Raw genomic sequence first — 27,769 nt, forward strand, 5'->3', positions numbered from 1 at the left:
GCAACTCAAGATGGCTGATATTTTGTTTCCTAGCCATAATAATTTTAAAAGCATCTTTATCCATTTGGTATTGTAATATCAAAATTTCTCACTACTAACTTAATGGATTTCAGTTTAAATAGCTCCTATTGTAAGCTGTAGATAACTTTTAATTCATATGATGGCATCAGCAAGGATGGTATTTATTGCTTATCCCTCGTTGCCACTCACACTGCTGCTATGTGATACTCGGCCAGTGCTGTTAGGTAGGGAATTCCAGGATTGTGACCCAGTGATGAAGAAGGAATGGTGATATAGTTCCTAGTCAGGAGGGTGCATGACTTGGCAGGGAACTTGGAAGTGGTGGTTTTCCCGTGCATCTGCTGCCCTTGTGCTAGGTATTGGAGGTCATGGGTATGAGATGCTACTGAAGAAGCATCCTGTACATAGACACTACAGGCAACTGCGCTGTTGTGGAGGGAGTGGATGATATCAAACTGCTTGAGTATTGGAGCTGCACCAATCCAGGTAAATGTAAAGTATTCCATCAGTCCAAAGTTGTCCCTTGTGGGTGGAGAGGAGTTTGGGGAATTAAATGAATGATGTGGAATACCCTGTTCTAGAAACCATGGTAACCATTTATTTGGTTCAGCTTCATCCATGGCAATCCTTGATGGTGGAGAACCTGACAATGGTAATGCCATTGAATACAACTGAGCTGGTTAGATTCACATTGACTGAATGTGGCAGGAATGTTACTTGCATTAGGGCATTGTCGGGCTTCACTGAGGGTTGCAAATTAAGCTGAGCACTACAAGCTTCAGAAACCAGCCCTATTGCTAACCAAGAGGCCGTTGTTATGCTGCACTGAATGCCTCTGACTCCGATCCCCCTACAAACCTCCCCCCCACCATGTAGCTTTGATCCTATTCCTCATAATTCCTGTTCACCATTACCTATAACCTCATTAATGTACATTAATTTCTAATCTTTCTCACTTTCCCCCAATTCCGAACCTCTCCCTATATTTGATATCGTGCTTAAATTCGTACCCTGAAATTCGTTTCCTGAATGGCAGTGGGTGTGCAGAAGAGGCCAATTTTGCATTCAACAACTTAGAGCCCATGTTAAATTCCTTCCTTAAATCCCTCTGCCTCCATCTCCTTAAGAAAAACCAGCCTCTATTCCATTATTCATCACCCCATTCTATCTCATTCTTTGGCTTGCTATGATTATTTGTGTTATTAGTATAGTCTGAACAGCTAGATTTCCATTGCCAGGTGATGCATTTTTACCTGAAATGTAGTCTGATGAAGTCATCATTTTATCTGCTTTGTGAAAACCCTGGAGAAGGATCAAGGTCACAGTGCAGCATCCCTGTATTGGTAACATTTACTTATTACCCAAACATGAGCATTCTTCAATACTATGAGGAAAGTTGGGTATTGTTATAGACCATTGATCCTGTCAGACACGGGAACACAGATTACAGGTACAGCTTTCATTTAAAAGAGAAAAAAATATTGTTCCCAATAGAAACGTAAAATTTTATTTTCAGCAGCTAGAGTTTTGAGTTCATGAATACACACAATGATCAAAATAAAAATGTGCAAAACTCATCTGAAGATTACCTTCAAAACTAAATTGACTCGTTTGCTGAATCCAGTGTTAATTTTGAGTACAATTAATCCAGAAATACACCGATTTACCCAATTGGATTTACAAATTAAGATTTGTGCTATATTTTTACATTGACTGAACCATACAAAGCTATCTGCAAATACAGAATTCTCCTTCCCAGGTGGACAGGCTTTAATGTTTAGATTTGCATTGGAACATGGATTCCTTTATACAGTGGACATAACATTTAAATGTCAGATTAAAAGGTGCAGACAGCAAGAAAATTAAATGATTCTTTCGATACTGTCCCATTGAAGAAATACATATATCCCCAGTGAAATAACAAAAGGTGTAGAAGAATCAGATTCCAGCAGGTTGAGATACACATTTTATATAATTTGGATGCTTCGTTACCTTTTGAAGAAAGTATTAACAAGCTCATCTGTCAGTCTAATATGTGGAGGTTGCATTGCTGATCAAAACAATAAATTATCACATTATGAATCATGTAACTGCCAGACAAACTCAGCCATCATTTGAAAAGTAAATAAAGGTGTGTGCCTGTCTCATTACCAAGATCTATATAAAAACAACAGCCACTGTGTATGCAATATCAATTAGCAATAAGGATCCTAATATTCACAGTTATAGTTATCAAAATACAGCAGTGGAAATATTACAGTTCTGGTATCAATTCCATCGTACATCCAATGAACAATAACTTGCTCACCATTCAACTACATCCATCAGATTCAGAATTATTACTCTGCATACAAGACCATAGTACAGGTCCCTCTGCTTCTGTTGTGATGAGGATTCTAATACATTCATTTAAAAGGGGGAAAGGTTTATTTGGGAACTGCAATGTTCAATGCTGTGCCAGTGCTCACCACTTATAAAATTACTTATTTCAAAAGAACATTTCAATTTTCCACTTTAGCATAGCTCTTGCTTGATAACCCAGTTTACAGAAAATCAGGTATTATGATTTGTGATAGTAATTTGTTAGTGTGTAAAACACAGCTTTGTTGCTGGACATAAAGCTAATGGCATCAGATTCATATAATTGTAAGCAGCCATTTATGTACACATTTGATTTTCAATATAAATGATCTCCAGTTTAACCATTGAGGCCAGATTCTAAATGCTAGAACACCCAGTGATAAGATTTATAAAACGTGATTGTTACAACTGGGCATAAAATGTTCCAGTGCATCAGAACTGATTACAACAGAATGCTCACAGCAAGACAACACAATGTTCTTCTTCAGCTTCTACTGAACTTAGTCCAATACTGCTAAATCATTTCATCCACAATCAGTATATTATTCACTACTTCTGATGTGCCACAGACATCAGTCATGTAACAAGTGAACTTTGCATTTTAAGTAGTTTAAAGTTAATCATGGTTTTACAAAGTGAATGACCATCTCTGATATGACAGCATTTCAGCCCCTTCCCCAGTCTACAGGTCTGTCGATGAATACTGCAACAGGAATGCAGGGCTGTTATCTTAAATCCTTTGTTCAGGCCATTTCTGAACCCATAAAAAAAAAAAAAATTTTTTTGGTTGATGAAGGGTGCAAATGTAGCTGAGAGTGTACTGAGTTCCTCACCATGTTGGAAAGCACATTTAATCAAACTGCTGCATTAGAAACCTGAATTCTGAAACTGATAGGCAGTTCTCATAAAATCACAGTATTGGCCAATATTAATACTGATAACTGGAAAGAAAATTGAAAAAGAATGGGGGATTGAAGTCAAGAATCACATTTACAGTAAAATATAAGCTAGAATTATATGCAAACAAACATAAAAGAAATAGAATCCCTATAAAATATCAAGTAGCTGTTTACAAATCATTAAACTGGGTTCATATACCAGTTACCAACTCATTTAAAAATATCCAGCTCTCAGGTATTCAAATGTGACTATTGACAATATTCAAATCACCCACAGATTGTGCGGTCAGTTTACAATATTGGAGTGTTTGGAAAGTTCTATTCTATAAAGGAATTTCTCAATTTTTCAGTGGTTCTGGAATAAGGTATTACCCTGGATGATGTGGCATCAGTACCCAGAACTCATAGTAGAGTGACTAATTCATTTGTAATAATGGACATTTAATTTTGATATTTTAATTCCACAGCATTTGCTTTGTATTAAGTTACTGGTGTATTTTCAGTCAGACAAGCACCCCAACTATCATCACATTTCACACTGCCCAAACAAAACAGAATTGCAAATATAGGGTTTTTATTACCACCCCCCCACCCCCCAAAGTACACAGCTTTCCTCTAGACAAACCCCACATATGGAAAGTACAGAGAGCTTGTTTTGCATTTTAAACTAGAACCATGATGGTCATAGGTTGCTTCTGGAAGCAAATGCACTCCATGTTTTCTCTGTGACATCCAAAAATCTTTGATTTCTTGTGCTTTACACAGATTTAGTTGTGCCAGAACCTGTGAATTTTGCCAAGATCAGTTCAAAATACAATCTAGCTCACTGGTTGTCCAAATACCAAATGGGTCTTTTGTTAAAGTGATAATAGGCATATAGAATCATGGAATTATACAGCACATCACATTTGTATCAGCTCTCCTTTTTCACTGCTCTTTTTCTTCATAGTGTTTTTCATTTTTCAAGTTATTATGGTTGTGTTTCCAAAAACTGAATTACACATTTTACATTTTACTTTTTCCCCTAAAATGTACAGAGATACAATTGGAGGTTTTAAGGATTCCATCCTGCAATAAAAGAGGTGAATTACAAATAGGATGTTTGCCACACGATGCCCTCTGTAAGAATGGTTCTTCAGATCATGAAGTTCGTGTAGACCAGATGGAAGATTATGGTTAAAATCTGACATAATCAAGTAGAGAAACAATACAGAGCACAATCAGAACTAGTTCCCCAGGTTGACAGAAGGCTGTAAACCAGCTTTCAGCAATACCTCCCAGCACCAGAGCTACAAATTGTCATGCAAATATTTCAGACGTCAAAATCAACAAGAAATTTACTCTCATTTAAACCAATGCTAATTTAACCTAATGATAATCACAGAATTACAAGCAACCTGCATACATTTTCATAGATTTTTGTTTTAAAAAGACACACAAGGATCAAATGTTTAAACATAGTTAGAGTCACCTTTAATTCTTCCACTCTGTCTTCTGCTGATACACTTGTAATCATATCCAAATTTCTACCTAGTTTTTAAGCATTCAGTCATTTTTTTCTCTCTCCAAGTTAAGTAGTTTCTTTTTTGGTGAGCCACCTAGATATACAGGGGAGGAAAGTGAAGGGAGAGAGTTGTGTTCTGGAGAGAAATGGTCTGTGGTCTTTGTTGAAGCTGGAGTCCTGTCTGTGTCATTCTTTACATCACTCATTTCAATCACCTCAAAATCTGCATCATTCCAATCTTCTGGAGGGTCATCATTGTCTTCATCTTCATTAGGCCCCGACCCTAACAGAGCTTTTTGGTCATCGCTCTCCAGTTGGACACTTCTTGGAGATGAAGCCAGTTTGTACATCACAGGGAACAAGATGGCTGTCATTGTAGAGGTCCCCAAAGCAGTCAGCATCAATATTGGATAATGCTTAATGGCACTAATGCCTTGGAGGAATCCTACCAAAGCTGGGACCACCATCTCACCCAGTGCGGCTCCGAAAACAAACAGAGCGGCCGACTTTCCGGTGGTGTTTGTGTATTGTTTGACCCAGGATATGCCACTGGGAAAGGTGGCTGCCATCGAGACTCCATAAAGACCAGTGCCCACCCACAGAGAGATGATATTGGTGTTATAGAGTGCCAGAATCAGGGAGGAAATGGTGCAGCCTATTAGACTAAGCAGTATCAAAGTTCCAGGGTAAAGGCACGTCGCTAAGAATATTGCGAATCCTCTTCCTGTGGCAAACGTTCCCCAGAACAAGGAGTTTAATCCTGCAGCCTGGTTGTCATCAAAATGAACAAAGTTTTTTGCGTAGGTAAAGATATAGGATCCATAGGCCACCTCAGCTCCTACATACCAGAAGAAGAAGAAGAACAGGAGGAAGAGAATAGCATTGTGGTACCTTGTGAATGGAGCCTCCTGTGAAGAAAGACCAGCTCTGTTTCGACTTGGACTACTCTTTAAATAAATAATGAAGAATAACACAGAAATTAGAAGCACAAAACTTCCAATAACAAAGTACGTCCAGGTAAAAGGATCAAAGCCTGAAACAGTTGTTTTCAGCATATCCACCAAACTTGCTGATTTACTCTGAGAACTGTTTTTGGTGTTGGTCAAGAGGCTATTCCCACTCTCGTTGAATGTCCTTCCTAAGTTGCCCAACAGTGGCTTTGCTAGGATAGGAGCCACAAATGCACCTAAAGCAAAACTGAAGTGCAGGGCCTGCATATAGGGTGCGACTTCCTTGCCCCATGTAAGCAAAATAAGCAAATTTCCACCTGTGAACAGACAGTAAAATTGGTTATTTCCTGCAATTGTTTCAAACCCCAGTCAAGGTGAGCTCTTCTCATCTATGTAGAAGATAATAACACAAACTTTACAATTAAAAAGCAACAGCTATAAATGCTGGACATACATAGGTTTGTCAGCATCTGTAAATGAGCAAAGGCAGGTTATTTTTTTTTAAATATTTACATGAGCCTCCCTGACAAGGCCAGCACTTATTGCCCATCCCTAGTTGCCCTTGAGAGCTGCCTTCTTGAACCACTGCAGTCCATGTGGTGTAGGTACAGCCACAGCACTTTTAGGGAGGGAGTTCCAGGATTTTGACCCAGCGACAATGAAGTAACGGCGATATATTTCCATGTCAGGGTGGTGAGTGGCTTGGAGGGGAACTTGCAGGTGGTGGTGTTCCCATCTATCTGCTGCCCTTGTCATTCTAATCTAGGTGGTCTCAAGTTTGGAAGATGCTGTCAAGGAAGCTTTGACAAGTTCAGATATAAGCACTTGGACATGGTGGAAAATTGAAACATAGGCAAGCTCCTTAGGCTCACACATGACCCTAACTTATTTAAAGAGCTGGCGAAAGGTGAAACTTTTGAGGTGGGAAACCCTTCAGAAATATTAATATTAAGGTAAATGGGCAGCTTTCATAAACACGTTCTGACAATGGAATCTGAACTTGTTCTCAATCTTCAGTCTGGTGGGTACTGTACATAAACAGTATCTTAAAAATGCATCAGGCTGGTACAGAAACATAATGGAGCACCAGTTTCACAAGAGATTTTCATTTGGGAAGTCTGGCCATGCAGAAATATTGTTACAACTCAAAGGAAAGTAACTGTCAGGACATTAGGGATGGTATCATGCTCCACTTAATGTGGCAAAAGTTACTATCACAATAGCCAAAATATCAGTGGAGAATATATAGTGGTAATGAAGATGTTTTCAGTTATGTTTGGAATCAGTGGGCAGTTCAAGTGGACTCCCAGGATAGGCAGAGGTTTTAAGTAGCCACTTTGCATCAGTCATTACCCCTGTAGACTGTACTTGGTTCCCATTAATGCAGTGTGTCGTTAACACTAAAGCTGTAAATGTTTAAACGGATGCAGTTCTAATCCTAGAGAGAATAAAGGGGTTTGAAGTCATTTGATGGAACTGCAGATCCTGAAGGCATTTATTCTAGGTTTCTTCAAAAAAAAATACTGGGAGCTGTAATGAGTGAGTTCTTTGCCCAAAGGAGTTTAGGATCATTCCTGACGACTGGAGGGAGACTTAGGTTACATCCATAATCAAAAAATGAGGAAATTACCAGCCCATGAACTTCACTCCAGTTTTAGGAAAGTAGTAAGTAGGGATCAGTACGGATGCTCTGTACAGCCACCTCAACACACAAGTCATTAGCAACATCCAGCATAGCTTCTGGAAACAATCATGTCTTATCAAACTGACTGCATTCTTCAAGGAGCTTACTAGGATAATAGATGAAAGAGACACTGTAGACATTACATATCTGGACTTTCAAAAGGTTTTTGACACGGTATCACACAACAGGTTACTATATAGCATGCAGCCCTGTGGAACTGAAGGGCAGACAGGGATGGATAGGGAATCAGTTGTATATTCCTACAGAAGGGGTTGTCATTAATAGTCGCAACTCTGCTTGAAGACCAGTTACAAGAAATGAGCAACAAATGCTGGCCTAGCCAGCGACATCCACATCCTGTGAAAGAAGCTTTTTTTTTAAGAAGTGCTGTTGAGATCAGTGTTATGGCCATTATTCTTCAGCCTTTGACCTGAACGAAGACATTCAAGTTACTGTCCACAGATGACACAAAGAGCTGTGCTGGTGTCAAAACACGTAAGAAGAAAAAATAGTTACAATCTAGTCTAAATGTAACGATGGAGTGGGCCACAATTTGACATTTAATGCAGAGCAACTCATGTGGGTAGGGCTAATGCCAAGCATACGTAAACCATGCTAGATTCTGAATTAAAGTCTGTTGATGGCAAAATAGATCTGGGTTATAGTGCACAAGTCTCCAAATGTCTACAACTAGTGCCAAAAGACTATAATGAAAACAGAGCTAGGATGTATTGCTAGAACAATCCAATATAAAGCAGAAAACATCAAAGTGTCTTTATACAAGACCTTAGTTAAATCCCACCTAGAAAACCACATTCACTGAAGGTGACGAGAGATATCTGGCTGGGAAAACGTTTGGGTGAGGGTCGATTGATTAATACCTAGTTTAGAAACCCTTAGCTCTCACAATAAACTCACGAATCTCAGTCCTTTTACATGTGCAAAAGAATATGGGGCAATTTGAGTGAAGTATCTAAAATAATGATGGACTAGAATATGTGGATTATTTGAATAAACTAAGTCCAGAAGAGTGAGGGGACGCGAGTACATGAACAAGCTTCGGAGCTGGAAATGTTGAAAATTTGCTGGAGAAAGCTGATATCACTGTACAAGAGGCAGGAGGAGGATTGGATGATTGACTACATAGTCACTGTGATCTTCTGAAAGACATTTTTGACCACTTTTGGAATTGGCGTGTAATTTTCAGGAAATCTCCTTCCTGCTGAAAAACCTTTTCTTTTTTCCCTTTCTTTTGGGCTGGGTGGAAAAAGTATTAGGAGTCATGTTGCAAGATGGCTGCATGGGGACCAGCTCGATGAAGCAGATTCTTTTTTTTGTAACTGATTTTCACTTTTGTCTCTTCTCTTCCGATAAAGACGGAAGAGGGCTCACGGTTCTTTGGTTAAAGTGGCCACTCTTCACCAGCGAGTGTTAAACAGCCAATCTGCAATGGTTCTCACCAGACACCCACACCCTTCACCTTTCCAGGAGGAGCCAATAAATAGAAAATCTGGAACAGAAAACTTTGCTAATACAGAGGTCCGACCCTTTGTTCCTTTAGTGAGATGACGGCACAGATTAAGGATTAAAAAGAATGAATGAATTGCATTTATATAGTGCTTTTCTCAACCGCCAGACATCTCAAGTGCTTTTGAGCTAATGATGTACTTTGAAGTGTAGCCATTGATCTAACGCACACAAAGAAACTCCCACGAACAGCAATGTGATAATGACCAGATAATCCGTTTTTGTGATGTTGATTGAGGGACAAATATTGTCCAGCACACTGGGGATAACTCCCCTGCTCTCCTTCAAAATATATTCTCGGGGTCTTTTACACCCACCTGAGAGGGCAGACATCTCATCCAAAAAACTGCACTGGAGTGTCAGCCTTGATTTTTGTGCTCAAGCCCTGGATTTGTACTTGAACCCAGAACGTCATGAGTCAGAGGGAAGTGTGCTACCAACTGAGCCGGAACTGACCTTGGTCTTAATGTGTCACTGTGATGGCATTCTTCCTCCCACGTCAGAAGGTTGTACATTCAATCCTCACTGAAAAGACTTCAATACATAATCCAGGCTAACACTTCAGTGCTGCGCTGTGGAATTACCGCATTTTGGATGAGATGTTAAACTGAGGCCCCGTCTGCCTTTCCAGGTAAAAGTAAAAGATTTCATTGTACAATTTGAAGAGCAGGAAAGTTCACCCACAAATAACATCACTAAAACTGACTCTCTAGTCATTCAGTACATTGCACACAGTAAAATCCCACAAACAACTGACTGGCTGTTGGGTTTGCCTGCCTTGCAACAATGACTAAGCTTAAAATATACTTCATTGGTTGTGAAACACTTTGTGACATCCCTAGGTGGTGAAAGATGCTACAAAATTACAAGCCGCCTTGTTCTATGTTGCTGAATGACGCACTAATACATTCCAGAAATGTTTACGCTCCTTCCACTGATCTTAGTCACCAGTTTGTTAACTATTCCAGTTCCCAAGATCCACACCACCAGTGCTTCCCTTTTCCCAATGTGACCCCATTTTGCTGCCTCCGACTTGGTGTGATCCTAGAGTGAAATTAGGGGAGGCTAGATTATTGAAAGGGGTTGACCAAGACAGGGGTGAGTGGGGTATTGAGAATTGTCAGCAGGTGTTTGGGCAAGGGGGCGGGGGGTTAAAACTACTGGGCTTGCCCTGAAAAGAGCAAAGACCCATCTTTTCACAAGCTGTGAGTGTAGATCAGGCAATCAAAACGTTGTCCAGGCAGCAAATGGGCCTCTGAGAACAGACAGTTAAGCCACATCCACTGACAGAAAAGAAAACAGGAACATTAAAGAAGGGCCCTAGGAGCTGTCAAAACTCAGGGTCTGAGCTCCACTACCGCCATTGCTGCTTTGGAGTTCGTGACCCCAAAACCTTGTCCCATGACCCCCCCACATTTTGGGAATGCCTGATCTACATTATATTAAAACGACGAGAACATTGGCCTACTTGGGAGAACAGAAACTCGAGGACAGTCAACAGCACCCAGGAAATAAAACTAAACAAGGCCGGGACCAGGGAGTAAACGTAAGGCTTGAAATTTTGGGCTTTTTTGCAGGTCACCAAGATGTTTCAGCAGAGAGACTCAATACTCGAGCAGAGGGGGGCAAAAGGTTTAATCCCTGGAAGGCTGGAGAAGGGACGGTATGGTGGGCTGGAACAGGACAGCAGCACCATGGATCTCAACACGCTTAGGCTGAGGCGGGGAGAAAATGGGAAAAAGCAGTGTTATTGGACACAGTCACTACTCAGTCTTAGCTGTCGTAAAGTACACACATTGTTACTAGATAACCATGGAGTTCATCTGTGTCATATCCACAGTTTTAACACCCTCACAGCTAATGAGGTCACTGGCAAGTACAGGTTGCATCTTCAGGGAACGGGGGAGGAAGGGAAGGAGAGGAAGAGATCCAGGGCGATGGTGGGGGTGCAGTGAGCATAAAGGGGGGCGGGGGGAGATGGAGCAGGGATGAGGGAGGAGGAAGCGAGGGGGTTGGAAGATGGAAGCAGCGAGGGTGAGAGGGGCAGTGGGCAGGTGACAGGAAGTGGTGAGTGGGAGACAAGTAGTGAATTAGTAGAAGTATTTTTGGGGCCGTTAGTTTCAAGGCAGCCAATAGGTTTTTAATGTAAAAATTACAGATCAAGAACCTAACAGACCTGTTAGTTTGAAGTCAGTAGTAGGGAAAATGTTACAATCTATTATAAAAGGTTTAATAACTGGATACTTTCTTAAATGGTGAGAGGTTGGAAAGTGCGGGTGTCTAAAGGGACCTGGCTGTGCTTGTTCATGAGTCACTAAGAGCGAGCATGCAGGTACAGCAGGCAATTAGGAAGGCAAATGGTCTGTTGGCCTTCATCACAAGGGGCTTTGAGTACAGGAATAAAGGTGTCTTGCTGCTGTTACACAGAGCCTTGGTAAGACCTCACCTGGAGTATTGTGTACAGCTCTATTCTCCTAATCTAAGGAAAGGTATACCTGCCATAGAGAGAGTGCAACAGAGATCGACCAGACTAACCTCCAGGGTGGCGGGATTGTTTCATGAGGCGAGATTGAGGAAACTGGGTCTGTATTCTCTCCAGTTCCGAAGAATGAGAGGTGATCTCATTGAAACTTACAAAATTCTTACAGGATGTGACAGGGTGGATGTAGATAGGATGTTTCCCCTGAGAGTCTAGAACCAGGGGATATAATTTCAGAATAAGGAGCAGGCCGATGAGGAGGAATTTCTTCACTCAGAGGATGGTGAATCTTTGGAATTCTCCACTCTCTCAGGACTGTGGAAGCCCATTCATTGAGCATGTTCAAGGCAGAAATCAATAGATTTCTGGGAACTGATGAAATCAAGGGCTATGGAGATAGCACAGGAAAGTGGCACTAAGGTAATGATCAGCCATGATTTAAATAAATAGTGGACCAGGCTCGATGGGCTGAATGGCCTACTCCTGTTTCTATATTCCTAACCCACCCTTATTACAAGGTTTCTTAAGGGAAAGTGATTTTCAATTAGTACGCAGCTTTTTTAGGGACACACGAGTGTGCTGAACAAGGGATAGTTGTATATTGCAGATTTTACCAACCTGTATCTAGGAAGCCCATTGAAATTCCAATGAGGGACATCAATGCCGTCAGCAGTACTGCCTTCGTACACCATGGGATAGTATACATTCCTAGCGCAGTCATCAGCATCGAAATTCCTAAAGAGGTTTCCATAGCAACAGCATCAACTACTTGATCAGAATTTGTACAAAATAGGTTCTAGTATTTCTGAAAATGCAAACTTGGGATTGCACACATTTTTTTTTTATTCATTCACAGGATGTGGGCTTCACTGGCTGGGCCAGCATTTATTGCCCATCCCTAGTGGCCCTTGAGGAGGTGATACTGAGCTGCCTTCCTGAATCGCTGCAGTCCATGTGGTGTAGGTACACTCACAGTGCTGTTAGGGAGGGAGTTCCAGGATTTTGACCCAGCGACAGTGAAGGAACAGCGATATATTTCCAAGTCAGGATGGTGAGTGACTTGGAGGGGAACTTCCAGGTGGCGGTGTTCCCATCTATCTGCTGCCCTTGTCCTTCTAGATGATAGTGGTTGTGGGTTTGGAAGGTGCTGTCGAAGGAGCCTTGGTGAATTCGTGCAGTGAATCTTGTAGATGGTGCACACTGCTGCTGCTGCTGTGTGTTAGTGGTGGAGGGAGTGAATGTTTGTGGATGTGGTGCCAATCAAGCATACTGCTTTGTCCTGGACAGTGTCAAGCTTCTTGAGTGTTGTAGGAGCTGCCCTCATCCAGGCAAGGTGAGAGTATTCCATCACACTCCTGACTTGTGCCTTGTAGATGGTGGATAGGCTTTGGGGAGTCAGGAGGTGAGTTACTCATCTCATGGTCCCTAGCCTCTGACCTGCTCTTGTAGCCACAGTACTTATATGGCTGGTCCAGTTCAGTTTCTGGTCAAAGGTAACCCCCAGGATGTTGGTAGTGAATCTGTTCAAGAGAGTTCAAAGATTTTGGCATAAAGTCACATGCACCTGGTGCAAAACTCATGAGAAATGTTTTCTTCTTTTATTCTGTCAAATAATAAGTGTGGGGGTGACATCAGAAATAAGTGCCAAATTCTTTGAAACACCCAGTGTGTGGGGTGGGGAGAGAGCAGTTGGCAATTGGCAGGAAAGAAATACAGGGACTGGAGAAAGAGAGGCAGAGAAGACTGGAGTCGGTAATTGGTGCTGACCTTAAACGGCACAAATTAATTGGAGATGACTTTAAGGCGGGAACACTAATTTTCTTGGTCTGTATAAGCCTATAATGAGCAGTGCCTACCACTTATAGTGGGCGTGTTGGTGCTAACACAACTTGCTCATTACACATGGTGAACATTGCAACTTAACTTTTTTTTAAACTGAAAAGTTCACCTGTTAAATTAAGGTAATCACCCTTTAACAAGGTGCAAACTGATGAATGAAACAGCTAAAATCTGCTATTTAACATCCAACAGCACAAAAGGAGGCCATTTTGCCTGTGACACTAATGACAGCTCTTTGAAAGAACTGCCCGATTGTTCCCATTCGACTGCTCTATCTGCCCTGAGATTATACATTTCTATTTAAAGGAAGAATCAAAGTACTTATTGAACTGCCTGAAATAACTGCCACTGTTAACATAAGTGGTACCTTTGTAATTGACATTTTTGATAATAGAAATGTTTGGTGCCATTTACCCAATAGTGGGTTAATGGTTTACCCAATAGTGGGTTAATGGTTTAACTGCTTCTGCCTTATACTAATTTGCATTTGATTTAAATGATTATGAATGCTGAAACACTGCAGCCTCAAGTTAATGTGTGACATTTAAAGGTTAATCATCAAAAATAGGCGGTCAGTTTATAATCAATATTCTCATTGAACTCAGACTGTGGTCATTTTGCAACATCAACCTCTGTTTAGACTGTAGTCATTTCACAACATCATACTCTATTCAGACTACCGCTGGATGTCTCAAACTTACCAATTAACAAATGGGGATTCATGCAGTCAAACAATATCCCACCAACCAGTGAGCCTCCTACATAGCCCAGTGAACGGCCCACAAAGATGTAGGAGATTTCACTGATATTTTTGTCAACGTTGGTTGCCAACTCCTTAAACGTAGGTCCCAAAATAGCAATGCACATCCCCTGAGAACAGAAAGGAAAAAAAAAGACAGGAGTCAGTAAACGGCAGAGGTGACAGATAACACAAGTAAGCGGCTTTCAAGCAGCATTAAGTGGATTGTTCCAAAATCCATTATCTGCTATCTCATAGAGAGGCTGCAAGTAGTTTGAAATTTCCCTACAGTCAACAATGCCTGCCAGCGCTGTGCCAAGAGACTGAGTGTCAGTGAGCTATTAGCCAAGCCCCTGGGTACACAGAGAAGCAAATTCCTCTTCTTACCCTTGAATACTGATCAGGAGCAGGAATGCCAGCTTGGTTTTCCCTGGCTGGTCCAGGAAGCTCGAGGCTGACTCCAGCTGTACCAGCAAACAGGCTGAGTCAGCACAGGCACCAGCAGGGGTGAAACCTTTGATTTTTCTGACCTGATGTCATCTTGTGCTACAGCATCATCAATCGAGCCAACACAGGAGCCCAGCTTTCTTTCTCTGACTGCAAGTTAAAAGGAAGGGGAGGGATTTTCTCTTTGCATTAGACAGAAAATTCACATCAGTGAAGCATTACACAATATTTCAAGTAATTTTTTTTTTAAAAAAAACAATGCATTGACAACCTTTTCTGCAACTAGATATACCCAACTAAATCACTGGTTAGGTTTCAGCCGGAGTAGTGTATATAATTCTGGGCACCACACTTTAAGAAGGATATCAAGGCCTCGGAGAGGGACCAGATGAGGTTTACTACAATGATAGCAGGTTATTAAGATTATGAGGGGCCTAGATAGAGTAAACAGGAATGCTCTGTTTCGCCTAGCGGATGGGTCAATTACCAGGGGACACAGACTTAAGGTGATTGGCAAAAGGATTAGAGGGGACATGAGGAAAAACCTCTACACCCAGAGGGTGGTGGGTGTTTGGAATCCGTTGCCTGGTTTGTTGGTTGAGGCAGACACCCTCAACTCATTTAAAAGGTACCTGGATCTGCGCCTCAAGTTCTGTAAAGTGCAAGTCTACGGGCCGGGTACTGGAAGGCGGGATTAGAATGGGCGGATAGTTTTTTATTTTTTTCTTCTTCGGCCAGTGCAGTCATGATGGGCTGAATGGGCTCTTTCTGTGCCGTAACTTTTCTATGGTTCTAAGTAGAGAGATTCAAGGAGCTGGGATTGTTCACCTTACATCAGAGAAATTTAGTGGGAGACTAATAGATGTTTTCCAGATTATAATAATTGGAAAAAGATCAAAAGAGGAAATGAGTACAAATTTCTTCATTTAGAGGATTAAGATTTGGAAGACACTGCCTGCAAGGGTGATGGAAGCAGATTCCACAGGAACTTTCAGGAGACAATTGAACAGGTTTCTGAAGTGAGCTAACTTGCAGGCCTATGGGAAAAAGCCAGAGTGTGGGTCTATATTGGACAACTCTCAAAGAGCTAGTATGAGCACTGTGGGCCAAATGGCCCCTTTCTGTACTGTTAGAGTCAATAATCTACTCTGTTACCAATTGTGATACTTGGTGTCTCTCTGATAGGAGACAGTGAAATGCAGAGCTTACTTTAAAGATTTCCTTATTCACGGGCTTCGCTGGCTGGGGCAGCATTTATTGCCCATCCCTAGCTGTCCTTAAGAAGATGGTGATGAGCTGCCTTCTTAAACTGCTGCAGTCCGTGTGGTGTCCGTACACCCACAGCACTGTTTGGGAGGCAGTTCCAGGACATTGACTTAGCGACAGTGAAGGAATGGAGCTTTATTTCCAAGTCAGGATTATGACTGACCTGGAGGGGAACTTCAAGGTGGTGGTGTTCCCATGTGTCTTTTGCCCTTGTCCTTCTAGATAGTAGTGGTCGTGGGTTTGGAAGGCGCTGTCCAAGGAGCCTTGGTGAATTCCTGCAGTACATCTTGTAAATGGTATACACTGCTCCCACTTGCGTTGGGGTGGTGAATCGGATGAACGTTTGTGGATGGGTTGCCAATCGAGTGGGTTGCTTTGTCCTGGATGGTATCAAGCTTCTTCAGTTTTGTTGGAGCTGAACTCATCCAGGCAAATGGGGAATATTCCATCACACTCCTGACTTGTGCCTTGCAGATGGTGGACAGGCTTTGGAGAGTCAGGAGGTGAGTTACGCGGAGCAGGATTCCTAGCCTTGGACCTGCTCTTGTAGCCACATATTTATATAGCTAGTCCAGTTCAGTTTCTGGTCAATGGTAACCCCACCCCCCAGGATGTTGATATTGGGGGATTCAGCGATGGTAATGCCATTGAATGCCAAGCGGCAATGGTTAGATTTTCTCTTGTTGCAGAGGGTCCTTGCCTGGCACTTGTGTGAAGTGAATGTTACTTGCCACTTGTCAGCCAAAGCCTGGATATTGTCCAGGCCTTACTGCATTTGGACATGGACTGCTTCAGTATCTGAGTCGTGAACAGTGACCATCGTGCAATCATCGGTGAACATCCCCACTTCAGACCTTAATAATGGAAGGAAGGTCATTGATGAAGCAGCTGAAGATGGTTGGGCCGAGGACACTACCCTGAGGAACTCCTGCAGCGATATCCTATAACTGAGATGATTGACCTTCAACAGCCACAACCATCTTCCTTTGTGCTAGGTATGACTCCAACCAGTTGAGAGTTTTCCCCCTGATTCTCATTGACTCGTTTTGCTAGGGCTCCTTGATGGCACACTCAGTCAAATGCTGCCTTGATGTCAAGGGCAGTCACTCACACCTCACCTCAGGAGTTCAGCTCTTTTGTCCATGTTTGAACCAAGGCTGTAATGAGATCAGGAGCTCAGTGACCCTGGTGGAACCCAAATTGAGCAGCAGTAAGCAGATTATTGCTAAGCAAGTGCTGCTTGATAGCACTGTTGATGACCCTTCCATCACTTTACTGAGGATGGAGAGTAGACTGATGGGGCGGTAATTGGCTGGGTTGGATTTGTCCTGCTTTTTGAGTATAGGACATACCTGGGCAATTTTCCACATAGCTGGGTAGATGCCAGTGTTGCAGCTGTACTGGAACAGCTTGGCTAGGGACACGACAAGTTCCAGAGCACAAGTCTTCAGTTCTATTGCCAGAATATTGTCAGGGCCCACGGCTTTTGTAGTACCCGGTACCTTCAGCTGTTTCTTGATATCATGTGGAGTGAATCAAATTGGAAGAATGGTATCTGTGATGTTGGGTACCTCCTGGGGAGCCGAGACGGATCATCCACTAGGCACTTCTGACTGAAGATTGTTGCAAATGCTTCAACCTTATCTTTTGCACTGCTGTGCTGGGCTCCCCCATGATTGAAGATGGGAATATTTGTGGAGAATCCTCCTCCAGAGTTGTTTTAATTGTCCACCACAACATGACTTGATGTGGCAGGACTGCAGAGCTTAGATCTGATCCATTAGTTGTGAGATCGCTTAGCTCTGTCTATCACTTGCTGCTTGTGCTGTTTGGCATGCAAGTAGTCCTGTGTTATAGCTCCACCAGGTTGACACCTCAATTTAAGGTATGGCTGGTGCTGCCCCTGGCATGTCCTCCTGCACTCTTCATTGAACCAAGGTTGATTCCCTGACATGGTGGTAATAGTACAGTGGGGGATAAGCCGGGCCATGAGGTTACAGATTGTGTTTGAGTACAATTCCGCTGCTGCTGACGGCCCACAGCACCTCATGGATGCCTAGTCGAGTTGCTAGATCTGTTCAAAACCTATCCCATTCAGCACAGTCATAGTGCCACACAATACAACGGAGGGTATCCTCAATGTGAAGATGGGCCTTTGTCTCCAAAACGACTGTGCAGTGGTCACTCCTACTGATACTGTCATGGACAGATGCATCTGCGGCAGGCAGGTTGGTGAGGGCGAGGTCAAGTATGTTTTCCCCCCTTGTTGGTTCCCTCACCACCTGCTGCAGACTCAGTCTAGCAGCTATGTCATTTAGGACTCGGCCAGCTCAGTCAATAGTGGTGCTACCGAGCCACTCTTGGTGATGGACATTGAAGCCCCCACCCAGAGTACATTCTGCATTCTTACCACCCTCGGTGCTTCCTCCAAGTGGTGTTCAACTCGGGGGAGCACTATTTCATCAGCTGAGGGTCTGCTGGGGGGGGTGGACGGCGCACGCGCGTTGTGGGGGAAGGTTGGGATATGTGCTAATCACATAATCTTGCCCACGTTTGACCTGATGCCATCAGACTTTATTTGACCCAGAATCGATGTTGAGGACTCCCAGGGAAACTCCCTCCCAACTGTATACCGCTGTGCCGCCACCTCTGCTGGGTCTGTCATGCCTGTGGGACAGGACCTACCCAGGGATTGTGGTGGTGGTGTCTGGGACATTACCTGTAAGGTACGATTCCGTGAGGATGACTATGTCAGGCTGTTGCTTGACTAGTCTGTGAGACACCTCTCCCAGCTATGGCACTAGTCCCAGATGATAGTAAGGAGGACTTTGCAGGGTCGATAGGGCTGAGTTTGCCATTGTCGTTTCTGGTGCCTAGCTCGATTCCCTATAGTCCATCCGGCTTCATTCCTTATCCAATTTTCTGCAGCGGTTTGAAACAACTGAGCGGCTTGCTAGGCCATTTCAGAGGGCAATTTAAGAGTCAACCATGTTGTCGTGGATCTAGATTTACATGTAGGCCAGACCAGGTAAGAATAGCAGATTTCCTTTCCTAAATGACATTAGTAAACCACAATGAATCACGTGAAATCGGCTGAAAACGAATTCATGCTTCAGGCCCAAAATAAACAAAATGCTCATTGTCAAAAATCTTTAGACTTATTCAAAGAAAAAACCAATTTTGGAAGAAACAAATATAGGATAGTTCAGATATTTAATACTTAAAAGACCTGAGTTCATATAGCACCTTTCACATCCCAAGTCCCCTCAAGGTCTGCCACAGTCTTTGAAGCACAGTCACTGTTGTTGTTTTAGCAAACACTGCAGCCAGTTTGCAGTGGAATAATTCGGGGAATAAGAAGCCAGGAAAACACCACTGCTCCTCCTCTGCAGATAGTGCAGAGGGATCTTCGACATCTCCTTCGAAAGAGAGCACCACCGGCAAGGTCACACCCCCTCAGTAATTCTCTGGAGTTTCAACCTGGAGTATGAGCTCAAGGTCTGAAGCAGTGCTTGAACCCATCATGACTTTTTGACAGAGTGTGAGCACCAAGCCAAGCTAACAGGAGCTAATGTACGAAGTTATTTACGCCCAGCCCAATGAAAGTACACACTATGTTAATACTGCCTCTCGCTAATGGACTTCTCCCTACATTGTCACAACAGAACAGCAGCATCCAAACACCAGCACTTTCAGTGTCACTTCATCGGGGTAATTGCTTTTATTCAGATATTGGAATTTATCAGGTTTAATCGGATTAAGCCCTAAACTGAAAGGCAAGCCTACAGGATAGACTTACTTCACCCTGCAGTCACAGGACCATTGTGAGCACCAGAGCCTGCATGCCAATATAACTCATGCAACTTTAAATTCTCATTTAAGCCACAACAAATGACCTTTGTGATCTTCTGCTACGAAGGGCATGGAGCAGGATCAACATAATAACGCCAATGGTGCCGCCAACATAACTTTGAAGTTCCTGCAGGGCAGGATTCCCCCAACTCAAGACAGTTCAAAAAAAATCATATCAGCACCTCAAAGCTGAAAGAGCCTCTGAAAATTAACTTGAAAAGCAATGGATTACAATACAAATAGTCTCAGTATAATGCTACATTTGTATTTCTCTATGGCCTGAAAAGAAACTGCAGTTTCTGAAGAACATCAGCAGTGAACAAGAAATGCCCTCCTGTGTTCTACTTTATCATGACCTCTCGCCCATCATCAACTTCCTGGTGAGGATAGGCCCAATCCCAAAACAATCCTGGCTGGGTGCCTTCCAAGGACCCCAACCATCTCACCCACAGTTCCGGGGGCTACATAATGCATTGCATCCTCTCAGTCTGTCCTGGTTTGCTTGTAATTTCCAATCTCATTCAGGACCAAGCACTCGTCCAACTCGGATATGAAAGCGTTAATTAATTGATTTTTCTGGGAGTCTGCTGTACACCAGCAGGGGGGAGGATTGTTTGGATTTTAAAGGTGCCCTCCCTCCACAACACTTTTGTTCATTCAGTGAACGCTTGTTCAGTTCTACCAAGATCATCATCATCATTGTTCTCGGAACCTTTCACAGTTAAATGTCCTTCTGGAGGCATAACGGTCCCAAACAGTCCCAACTCTACTTAAATAAAAGTTAGATTAAATTATATTGAATTCTAGTCAAAGAATCAACGCCATTACTCAATGAGACTTGATAACAGCTTCACAATGACTGAAAATCTTCAGTCACAAATCACACCAGACCCTTTCCAATTTCCATAGCAGTCATCTCTTCGTCGGGTACCTGCCCCTTGATCTAACAAGCATCATTCTGCATTAGTCAACATTAAAATTCATCTGTCATTCCTTAATCCTAACCCACAGCAAGAGGTGAAATATTCAAATATTTAGCTTCTGTAAATTATTTCACTAACCACGTGTGACAATCTAGGCATCTGTGACATCATTTGCACCCTAGTTCCTTAATAGAGTGATATTTTGTTTTAAAAGGACAGTGCCTCCTTCATATGGCAGAGCGATGCAGCATCGCAACGGCACCCATGAGGCATTCAAATAATAAACGTCAAATTTGGGAATCTTTCTTTAGAAAGAAACTGTAAATCCTTGAATAGAAACGGTGCTCAGCGGTGCAATATACCCTCTTGGGTTCAGCTGCCCAGCTTCACTTTCAAAGTTTTACCATATATCGGCTAAACCATATGTGCACTTAAGATGGAAAAACAAGACACACAAAACAGGGCACCCAAAATGTCTATCACAGAGCTGACCCCAGTCACTGATCCCAAAGCCTTCTCACAGCCTTGTGTATTCTTCAACATTCCTACCTCAAAAGAAATGCAAATCCTCTATCTTATCTTCTCTGCACAAGGAACAAAGTGCAAGGAGACACTAACGAAGGGTCATTAATCTCCGTTGGCATTATGCATGCATTCACTGTTTGATACAGAACACAGACCTATTACTTGCCATGTGTAGCCTGTAATATAGCTCATAGATGGTCTGAAATGAAGCAGGAAGTGTCAGGGAACATACAAGAAAGCCTTCATCTATCTGATTCCTTACACAGTTGGCACTTCATTTATGCTGCTGAATCATAATAAATATGGAACCAGTTAACACAGAAATTATTTAGATAAAGGTTTCTAGAGATTGCCAGTAAAATCTGCCAATAAGTGCATCATAGCCAAATTCAGTCATTATTTCAATCTAAATATAAAGCAGTTTTGGAAATCACAAGATGACAGAATGATTGAAGTTAACAACTGAAATCAAGCCATGTACAACAGCACAGCCCTGTGTCCTTACTCCCTCACACTAACACTAAAATCTTCAAACTAGCCAGTTGATGGCCTGGCAGAGGTTAATTCAGCAGTGACTGCAAACCAGACCGAGCTCCTCCTGGTCTGTAGGTCTTTGTGTTGCACTATGTGGGATCATGAAGTACTTTTACCCATTAAGACCACTCTGGGAACCACAGAAAGCAGTGCCATTCAGGATCCCTGAAGAAACACAGCTTGAGAGCGCCTGACCCAGACTCTGTATTGAAGCACAGCATGAGACTGACACCCAACTACCAGAGTGCTATCACCTGTCAGCACTCATATGGAGAGTAGTTGATCTCACCAAGAGGAGGGGGCAGAGGGGATAGAAAACTTGATGTATTTTAAAAGTAGGGGTCAGCTGACAGAACAAGCAGATCACTGAAATCATAAACACACGTTCTATGGGTCAGTGAATGTAAGCTAGTAATTCTCCCGAGCCTTTTATCAGCAAGAATTCATCAAGGGCAACACTCACACATCATTTACATTCACCAAAACCAGCAAATAATGCAGTATTCATTTTTAAAAATGTAAAATTGGCATGCTTCGGGGAAAGCCATACATTAAATCCCACTTCAAAGGCACCAGCCACTTGCTAATATTTGCATTAGAAGTCCTTAGATAAAAACAAGGGGAGGGGAAGAGAGCGAAAATCTTCCTGAACCAACAGGATGGTTCAGCTGAAACTCAGCACGAAAGCGTTTTTTCAAAGGTAACAGGTCAACAGTCAAGTGACAAAAGAAAACTTCACAGTAACCAGTATTAACCAAAGGATTTTCCTTCCCAAATAAGCACAAGTTTTATCACTTGACTGACAATGGCTATTACTCAGAATTGAATGCTAATACTGGCTAGACCAAGAGATAAAAACAAAAATAAAAACAAAAAAACTGCGGATGCTGGAAATCCAAAACAAAAACAGAATTACCTGGAAAAACTCAGCAGGTCTGGCAGCATCGGCGGAGAAGAAAAGAGTTGACGTTTCGAGTCCTCATGACCCTTCAACAGAACTAGGTGAATCCAAGGAAGGGGTGAAATAGAAGCTGGTTTAAGGTGTGTGTGTTGGGTGGGGGGGGAGGTTTTGGGTGGGGGGAGAGAAGTGGAGGGGGGGTGGTGTGGTTGCAGGGACAAACAAGCAGTGATAGAAGCAGATCATCAAAAGATGTCACAATAAGTATCCTGCTTTCCCCACCAGAGGAAAACTCCTGCCCTGTATCTACCCTAAACTCTCATTTATATAGTGCCTTTCACAACCTCAGGACACCCCAAAGCACCTTACAGACACCTTTGAAGTGTAAAGTACGTAAGTAAGTGAGTCATGTCCACAAAGGACCGTAGGCATTTCTCTCCATTAGTCATTGCAGCAATATAGAAAACACAGCAGGCACTACCCAACATCACAGCAAAGGGTGTCAGAAACAGTACTTCAATAGGACCTCCATCACTGTGACCTCTTTTGCCAGAAGAGACAATGTTGTGGGAACACAATCACCTCAATGTCATGCACTATCTGACTTGGACAGATATCATGGTCCCTACATCATTGTCGGGTCAATATCTTGAATGTCCTTATGCTAACATTATTATGGGAGCAGCATCACAACAACTGCAGCAGTGCAAGGAGAAGGACCCACTACTAGCACCTTCATAGGACAATCAATACAGCCTTGTCCACGAGGTCCACATTCTGGGAACAAATGTAAAGAAAGTTGGTCAGGACTGACCAGCAACACACATTGCTGTTGTTGGTCTGTGCAGGGAGACAATTAATAACTTGCATTTCTATACAGCCTTATCACACTGAAATGTCTCAGTGCTTCACACAAGTTATTTCAGAAATGCAGTGATTTGTTATTTGGGAAATAATACAGTCAACAGTGCTGTGCCAAAAGGCACTGCTGAAAGAATTTTGTACTTCATTCTTTAATTGCTGCGTTCTCCATCCCTGAATATAATCCACTTCTTACGATATGAGCTAAGGGTTGCAGAGACCTTTCACTCAAACACCAGTAAGTGATTTAAAATCACTATTAAATAGAGAAGGAATATCTGCCTAAAGACATGGAAATCCTTTATCCTGTAACCAAACAGAAAAGGCACAAGATTTTCACTAAGGCGTCAATGTGCGAGGGAATCTTCAAAATTTTTCGATTTTTAAAAAATTCATTCATGGGATGTGGGCTTCGCTGGCTGGGCCAGCATTTATTGTCCATCCCTAGTTGCCCTTGAGAATGTGGTGGTGAGCTGCCTTCTTAACCGCTGCGTCCATGTGGTGTAGGTACACCCACAGTGCTGTTAGAGAGTTCCAGGATTTTGACCCAGTGACAGTGAAGGAACGGCAATATATTTCTAAGTCAGTGAATGGCTTGGGGGGAACTTCCAGGTGGTGGTGTTCCCATCTGTTTGCTGTTCTTGTCCTTCTGGATGGTAGTGGTCATGGGTTTGGAAGGTGCTGTCTAAGGAGTCTTGGTGAATTCCTGCAGTGCATCTTGTTGATGGTACACACTGCTGCTACTGTGCGTCGGTGGTGGAGGGAGTGATTGTTTGTGGATGGAGTGCCAATCAAGCAGGCTGCTTTGTCCTGGACGGTGTCCAGCTTCTTGAGTGTTGTGGGAGCTGCACTCATCCAGGCAAGTGGGGAGTATTCCATCACACTCCTGACTTGTAGATGGTGGACATCAATTGCAAATGAGAAGAGATTCTCAAATGTCTTTTAATGGAGATGGTGCCCTTTTGAGCTGCTTCTACTACCTAATTTAGGTACAACAATATCATCTACCTAAAGCAAACTCCTCACCGTCAAGGAAGAGTGCATCATATTGGTGTCAATAATAAAAACTGGGAGCAACAATCACCCATAAGCTGGAGGTCTCCAAACCCCCACTCACATGATAGGCCCCATGCAAAGGACTGTTGTTCCTTGCTCCTTAACCTCACTCCAAAAGGACACAATGTTCAGGGGGAAATTAAAAATTAATTAATTTCGAAGAATGGGGGAGTTAGCCCCTGTGTTCGGGCCAATAATTATCTCTCAATCAATATCACCAAAATCAAATTATTTGGACACCATCTCAGTGTTTGTTAGGCATTGCTGTGCTGTAAGCAAAATGGCCACATTGCAACTATAACTAAACATTAGAAACTTCAGATAAGTTATTTCATTGGCTGTAAAGATCTTTCCGAGATTCTCAGGTTGTGAAGGGCACTGTATTAATACATGTTTACCTTTTCTTCCAAATCTCACACAAACGATTCCTATATTGGTGGGGAGAGTGGCAACAAAGGCATCATTCAAAAACACATCTTCCATTTTTAAATTTAAAGGAGAACCTTTGAACCATTACAAAACATTATGCAGTCAAATCATTATTCACTAGGGACTGCCTTCTGTGGTGTCGCACCACAGAATGCAAAGCACATGGGTCACAGGCTGGGTAAAAATTTAGAAGAAACATTACTCCAACAATTTGGCTTTTCAACCTTATTTAAGACCACTGATCACATTTTCGAAAAGGACTGAATGCTGCAACACTCTCACATACTGTGTTCTTCCAGTAGGTTGTCAATTAGATGTATAGCCTGTGACACTGTTAAGTTGTTGTGCACAGTGAATATGCAAGTCGGTCAGGAGTCACACACAGACCATCACCCTGGCAGTGGTGCAGGGATCCCTACTTTTCCTAAACTCCTCTAACTGTTTGACCTGTCCAACAAATCCAGTTGGGTATCTGACATAAAACATAAAGCTGTTGGATAAGCCTGACTCAGGGGGGAAATGTTTCAAATTACTTACACAAACATTCTGAACATATGCTAGAGCAATCCACTGGCCTTGGCAGCCCTCAAGGCCTGACACTTGTCTTTACGCCTCTTGTTTACTAGCTTTTTTAGCAGACCTGGAGGTCAGTGTGAGTGTGTTTATGTGATAGTGTGCAAATGTACCACTGGTGTGCCCAACTCTAAGGCACATCGCCACCGGTGTGAATAAACGTAAAGTAGAATCATAGAATGGTTACAGCAGAGGAGACCATTCAGCCCATCATGCCTGTGCTGGATCTCTACATGAGTAATTTAGCCAGCCCTCGGCCCTTTTAATTCCGCTTCAGGAGCTTATCCAATTCCCTCTGGAAAGCCCCAGTTGTATCAGTTTCAGCCACACTCTCGGGCGGCGCATTCTAGATCCCAGCTACTCGCTGTTTGTCCTCATGTTACCTTTGGCTCTTTAAAAATTATTTTAAATCCACATCCTCTGGTTCTCAATTCTCCCGCTAACAGGAACAGTACCCCCCCTCCCCCCCCCCACCTCCCCCAAGCCGGTCCAACTGTCCAGACCCCTCAGGGTTTGGAACATCTCCAACAAATCCCCCCTCAACCTGTCCGCCCCAAGGACAGCAAAACCCGCTGTCACCAATGCACCCCCCCCCCCACCCCCCCCCCCGGGCTTCACCTTCGCCCTCCCCCCACCCTCCCGGCCTCGCCACCCCTCAACCCCTGGGCCCAGCACCCCCACCCCAGGGCCTGGCTTCACCCTCACCCCCCACTCACCTCACCTCACCCCCCCTCAACACCCCCACCCCGGGGCCTGGCTTCACCCTCACCCCCTCACCTCACCTCACCTCACCTCACCTCACCCCCCCTCAACACCCCCGCCCCGGGGCCTGGCTTCACCCTCACCCCCTCACCTCACCTCACCTCACCCCCCCTCAACACCCCCACCCCCTGGGGGCCTGGCTTCACCCTCACCCCCTCACCTCACCTCACCTCACCCCCCCTCAACACCCCCACCCCCTGGGGGCCTGGCTTCACCCTCACCCCCCACTCACCTCACCTCACCCCCCCTCAACACCCCCGCCCCGGGGCCTGGCTTCACCCTCACCCCCTCACCTCACCTCACCCCCCCTCAACACCCCCACCCCCTGGGGGCCTGGCTTCACCCTCACCCCCTCACCTCACCTCACCTCACCCCCCCTCAACACCCCCACCCCCTGGGGGCCTGGCTTCACCCTCACCCCCCACTCACCTCACCTCACCCCCCCTCAACACCCCCGCCCCGGGGCCTGGCTTCACCCTCACCCCCTCACCTCACCTCACCTCACCCCCCCTCAACACCCCCACCCCCTGGGGGCCTGGCTTCACCCTCACCCCCTCACCTCACCTCACCTCACCCCCCCTCAACACCCCCGCCCCGGGGTCTGGCTTCACCCTCACCCCCTCACCTCACCTCACCTCACCCCCCCTCAACACCCCCACCCCCTGGGGGCCTGGCTTCACCCTCACCCCCTCACCTCACCTCACCTCACCCCCCCTCAACACCCCCGCCCCGGGGTCTGGCTTCACCCCCCCTCAACACCCCCACCCCGGGGCCTGGCTTCACCCTCACCCCCTCACCCCCCCTCACCCCTCACCCCACACCCCCACACCCCTCCCGGTCTCCCCCACTCACCAGCCCCAGGAAGGCCCCGCACAGCAGGAAGGTGTCGACACAGCGGCCGCCCTGTCCCTTTCCCCGGGCCCGGAGCACCCGCACCCCGGGCCCGGCCTCCTGCTCCAGGCCGCGGCCTCGGCCTCGGTCTCGGCCCTGCCGCCGCACCCGGTCCGTCTCGAACAGCGTCTCCTCCTCCTCCTCCTCCTCCTCCGGCAGCTGCTGCAGCGGCCGAGCGAACCGCACCTGCTTCCTCCCCGCGGCCAAGGGGCCTCCCGCCCGGCCCGGCATCGCCTCGGCCCCCGGCCTCTGAGCCCCCGAGCCCCGCTCCCAGCGCCACCCCGCCCGGTCCGGCCCGGCTCAGGAAGTGGCGGAGGAGGCGAGGGGGGGGGGGACGGGGAGCGGGTGTCACAAGAGAGGAATCATCACAAAGCAGCGGGGAAACAAAGCGGGAAAAGTGCAGCTCATACACCTGTAACAGGCAGGAAATACAGACTGTAACAGGAAAGATAGTCTGTAATGTACAGCAAATACAGACTGTAACAGGAAAGATAGTCTGTAATGTACAGCAAATACAGACTGTAACAGGAAAGATAGTCTGTAATGTACAGCAAATACAGACTGTAACAGGAAAGATAGTCTGTAATGTACAGCAAATACAGACTGTAACAGGAAAGATAGTCTGTAATGTACAGCAAATACAGACTGTAACAGGAAAGGTAGTCTGTAATGTACAGGAAATACAGACTGTAACAGTAAAGGTAGTCTGTAATGTACAGGAAATACAGACTGTAACAGGAAAGATAGTC

The 27,769-nt window shown here is 44.3% G+C and overlaps 1 protein-coding gene across 1 annotated transcript; it reads right to left on the bottom strand.

Moving 5' to 3' along the window:
* Positions 1 to 1,505: 1,505 nt before the first annotated feature.
* Positions 1,506 to 27,421, bottom strand: mfsd4b (major facilitator superfamily domain containing 4B). The gene is made up of 4 exons (XM_041187891.1): positions 26,982 to 27,421; positions 13,966 to 14,134; positions 12,044 to 12,160; positions 1,506 to 6,052 (listed from the first exon to the last, which is right to left on the bottom strand). Exons 1-4 carry the CDS (start codon positions 27,249 to 27,251, stop codon positions 4,827 to 4,829), a joined length of 1,782 nt encoding a protein of 593 aa, XP_041043825.1. The 5' UTR covers positions 27,252 to 27,421; the 3' UTR covers positions 1,506 to 4,826.
* Positions 27,422 to 27,769: the final 348 nt, after the last annotated feature.

The sequence above is a fragment of the Carcharodon carcharias genome, chromosome 5, assembly GCF_017639515.1.
Source record: "Carcharodon carcharias isolate sCarCar2 chromosome 5, sCarCar2.pri, whole genome shotgun sequence".
In the NCBI taxonomy this organism is placed as follows: domain Eukaryota; kingdom Metazoa; phylum Chordata; class Chondrichthyes; order Lamniformes; family Lamnidae; genus Carcharodon; species Carcharodon carcharias.

What these genes read in the sequence shown, in the direction of transcription:
- mfsd4b (XM_041187891.1), bottom strand. Translation starts at nt 27,251, where the DNA reads ATGCCGGGCCGGGCGGGAGGCCCCTTGGCCGCGGGGAGGAAGCAGGTG. An exon ending in GAATCCCCATTTGTTAATTG is followed by an intron (nt 12,161 to 13,965) that starts GTAAGTTTGAGA and finishes AAACCTCTTTAG; the next exon opens with GAATTTCGATGCTGATGACT. An exon ending in AATGGGCTTCCTAGATACAG is followed by an intron (nt 6,053 to 12,043) that starts GTTGGTAAAATC and finishes GTCTGTTCACAG; the next exon opens with GTGGAAATTTGCTTATTTTG.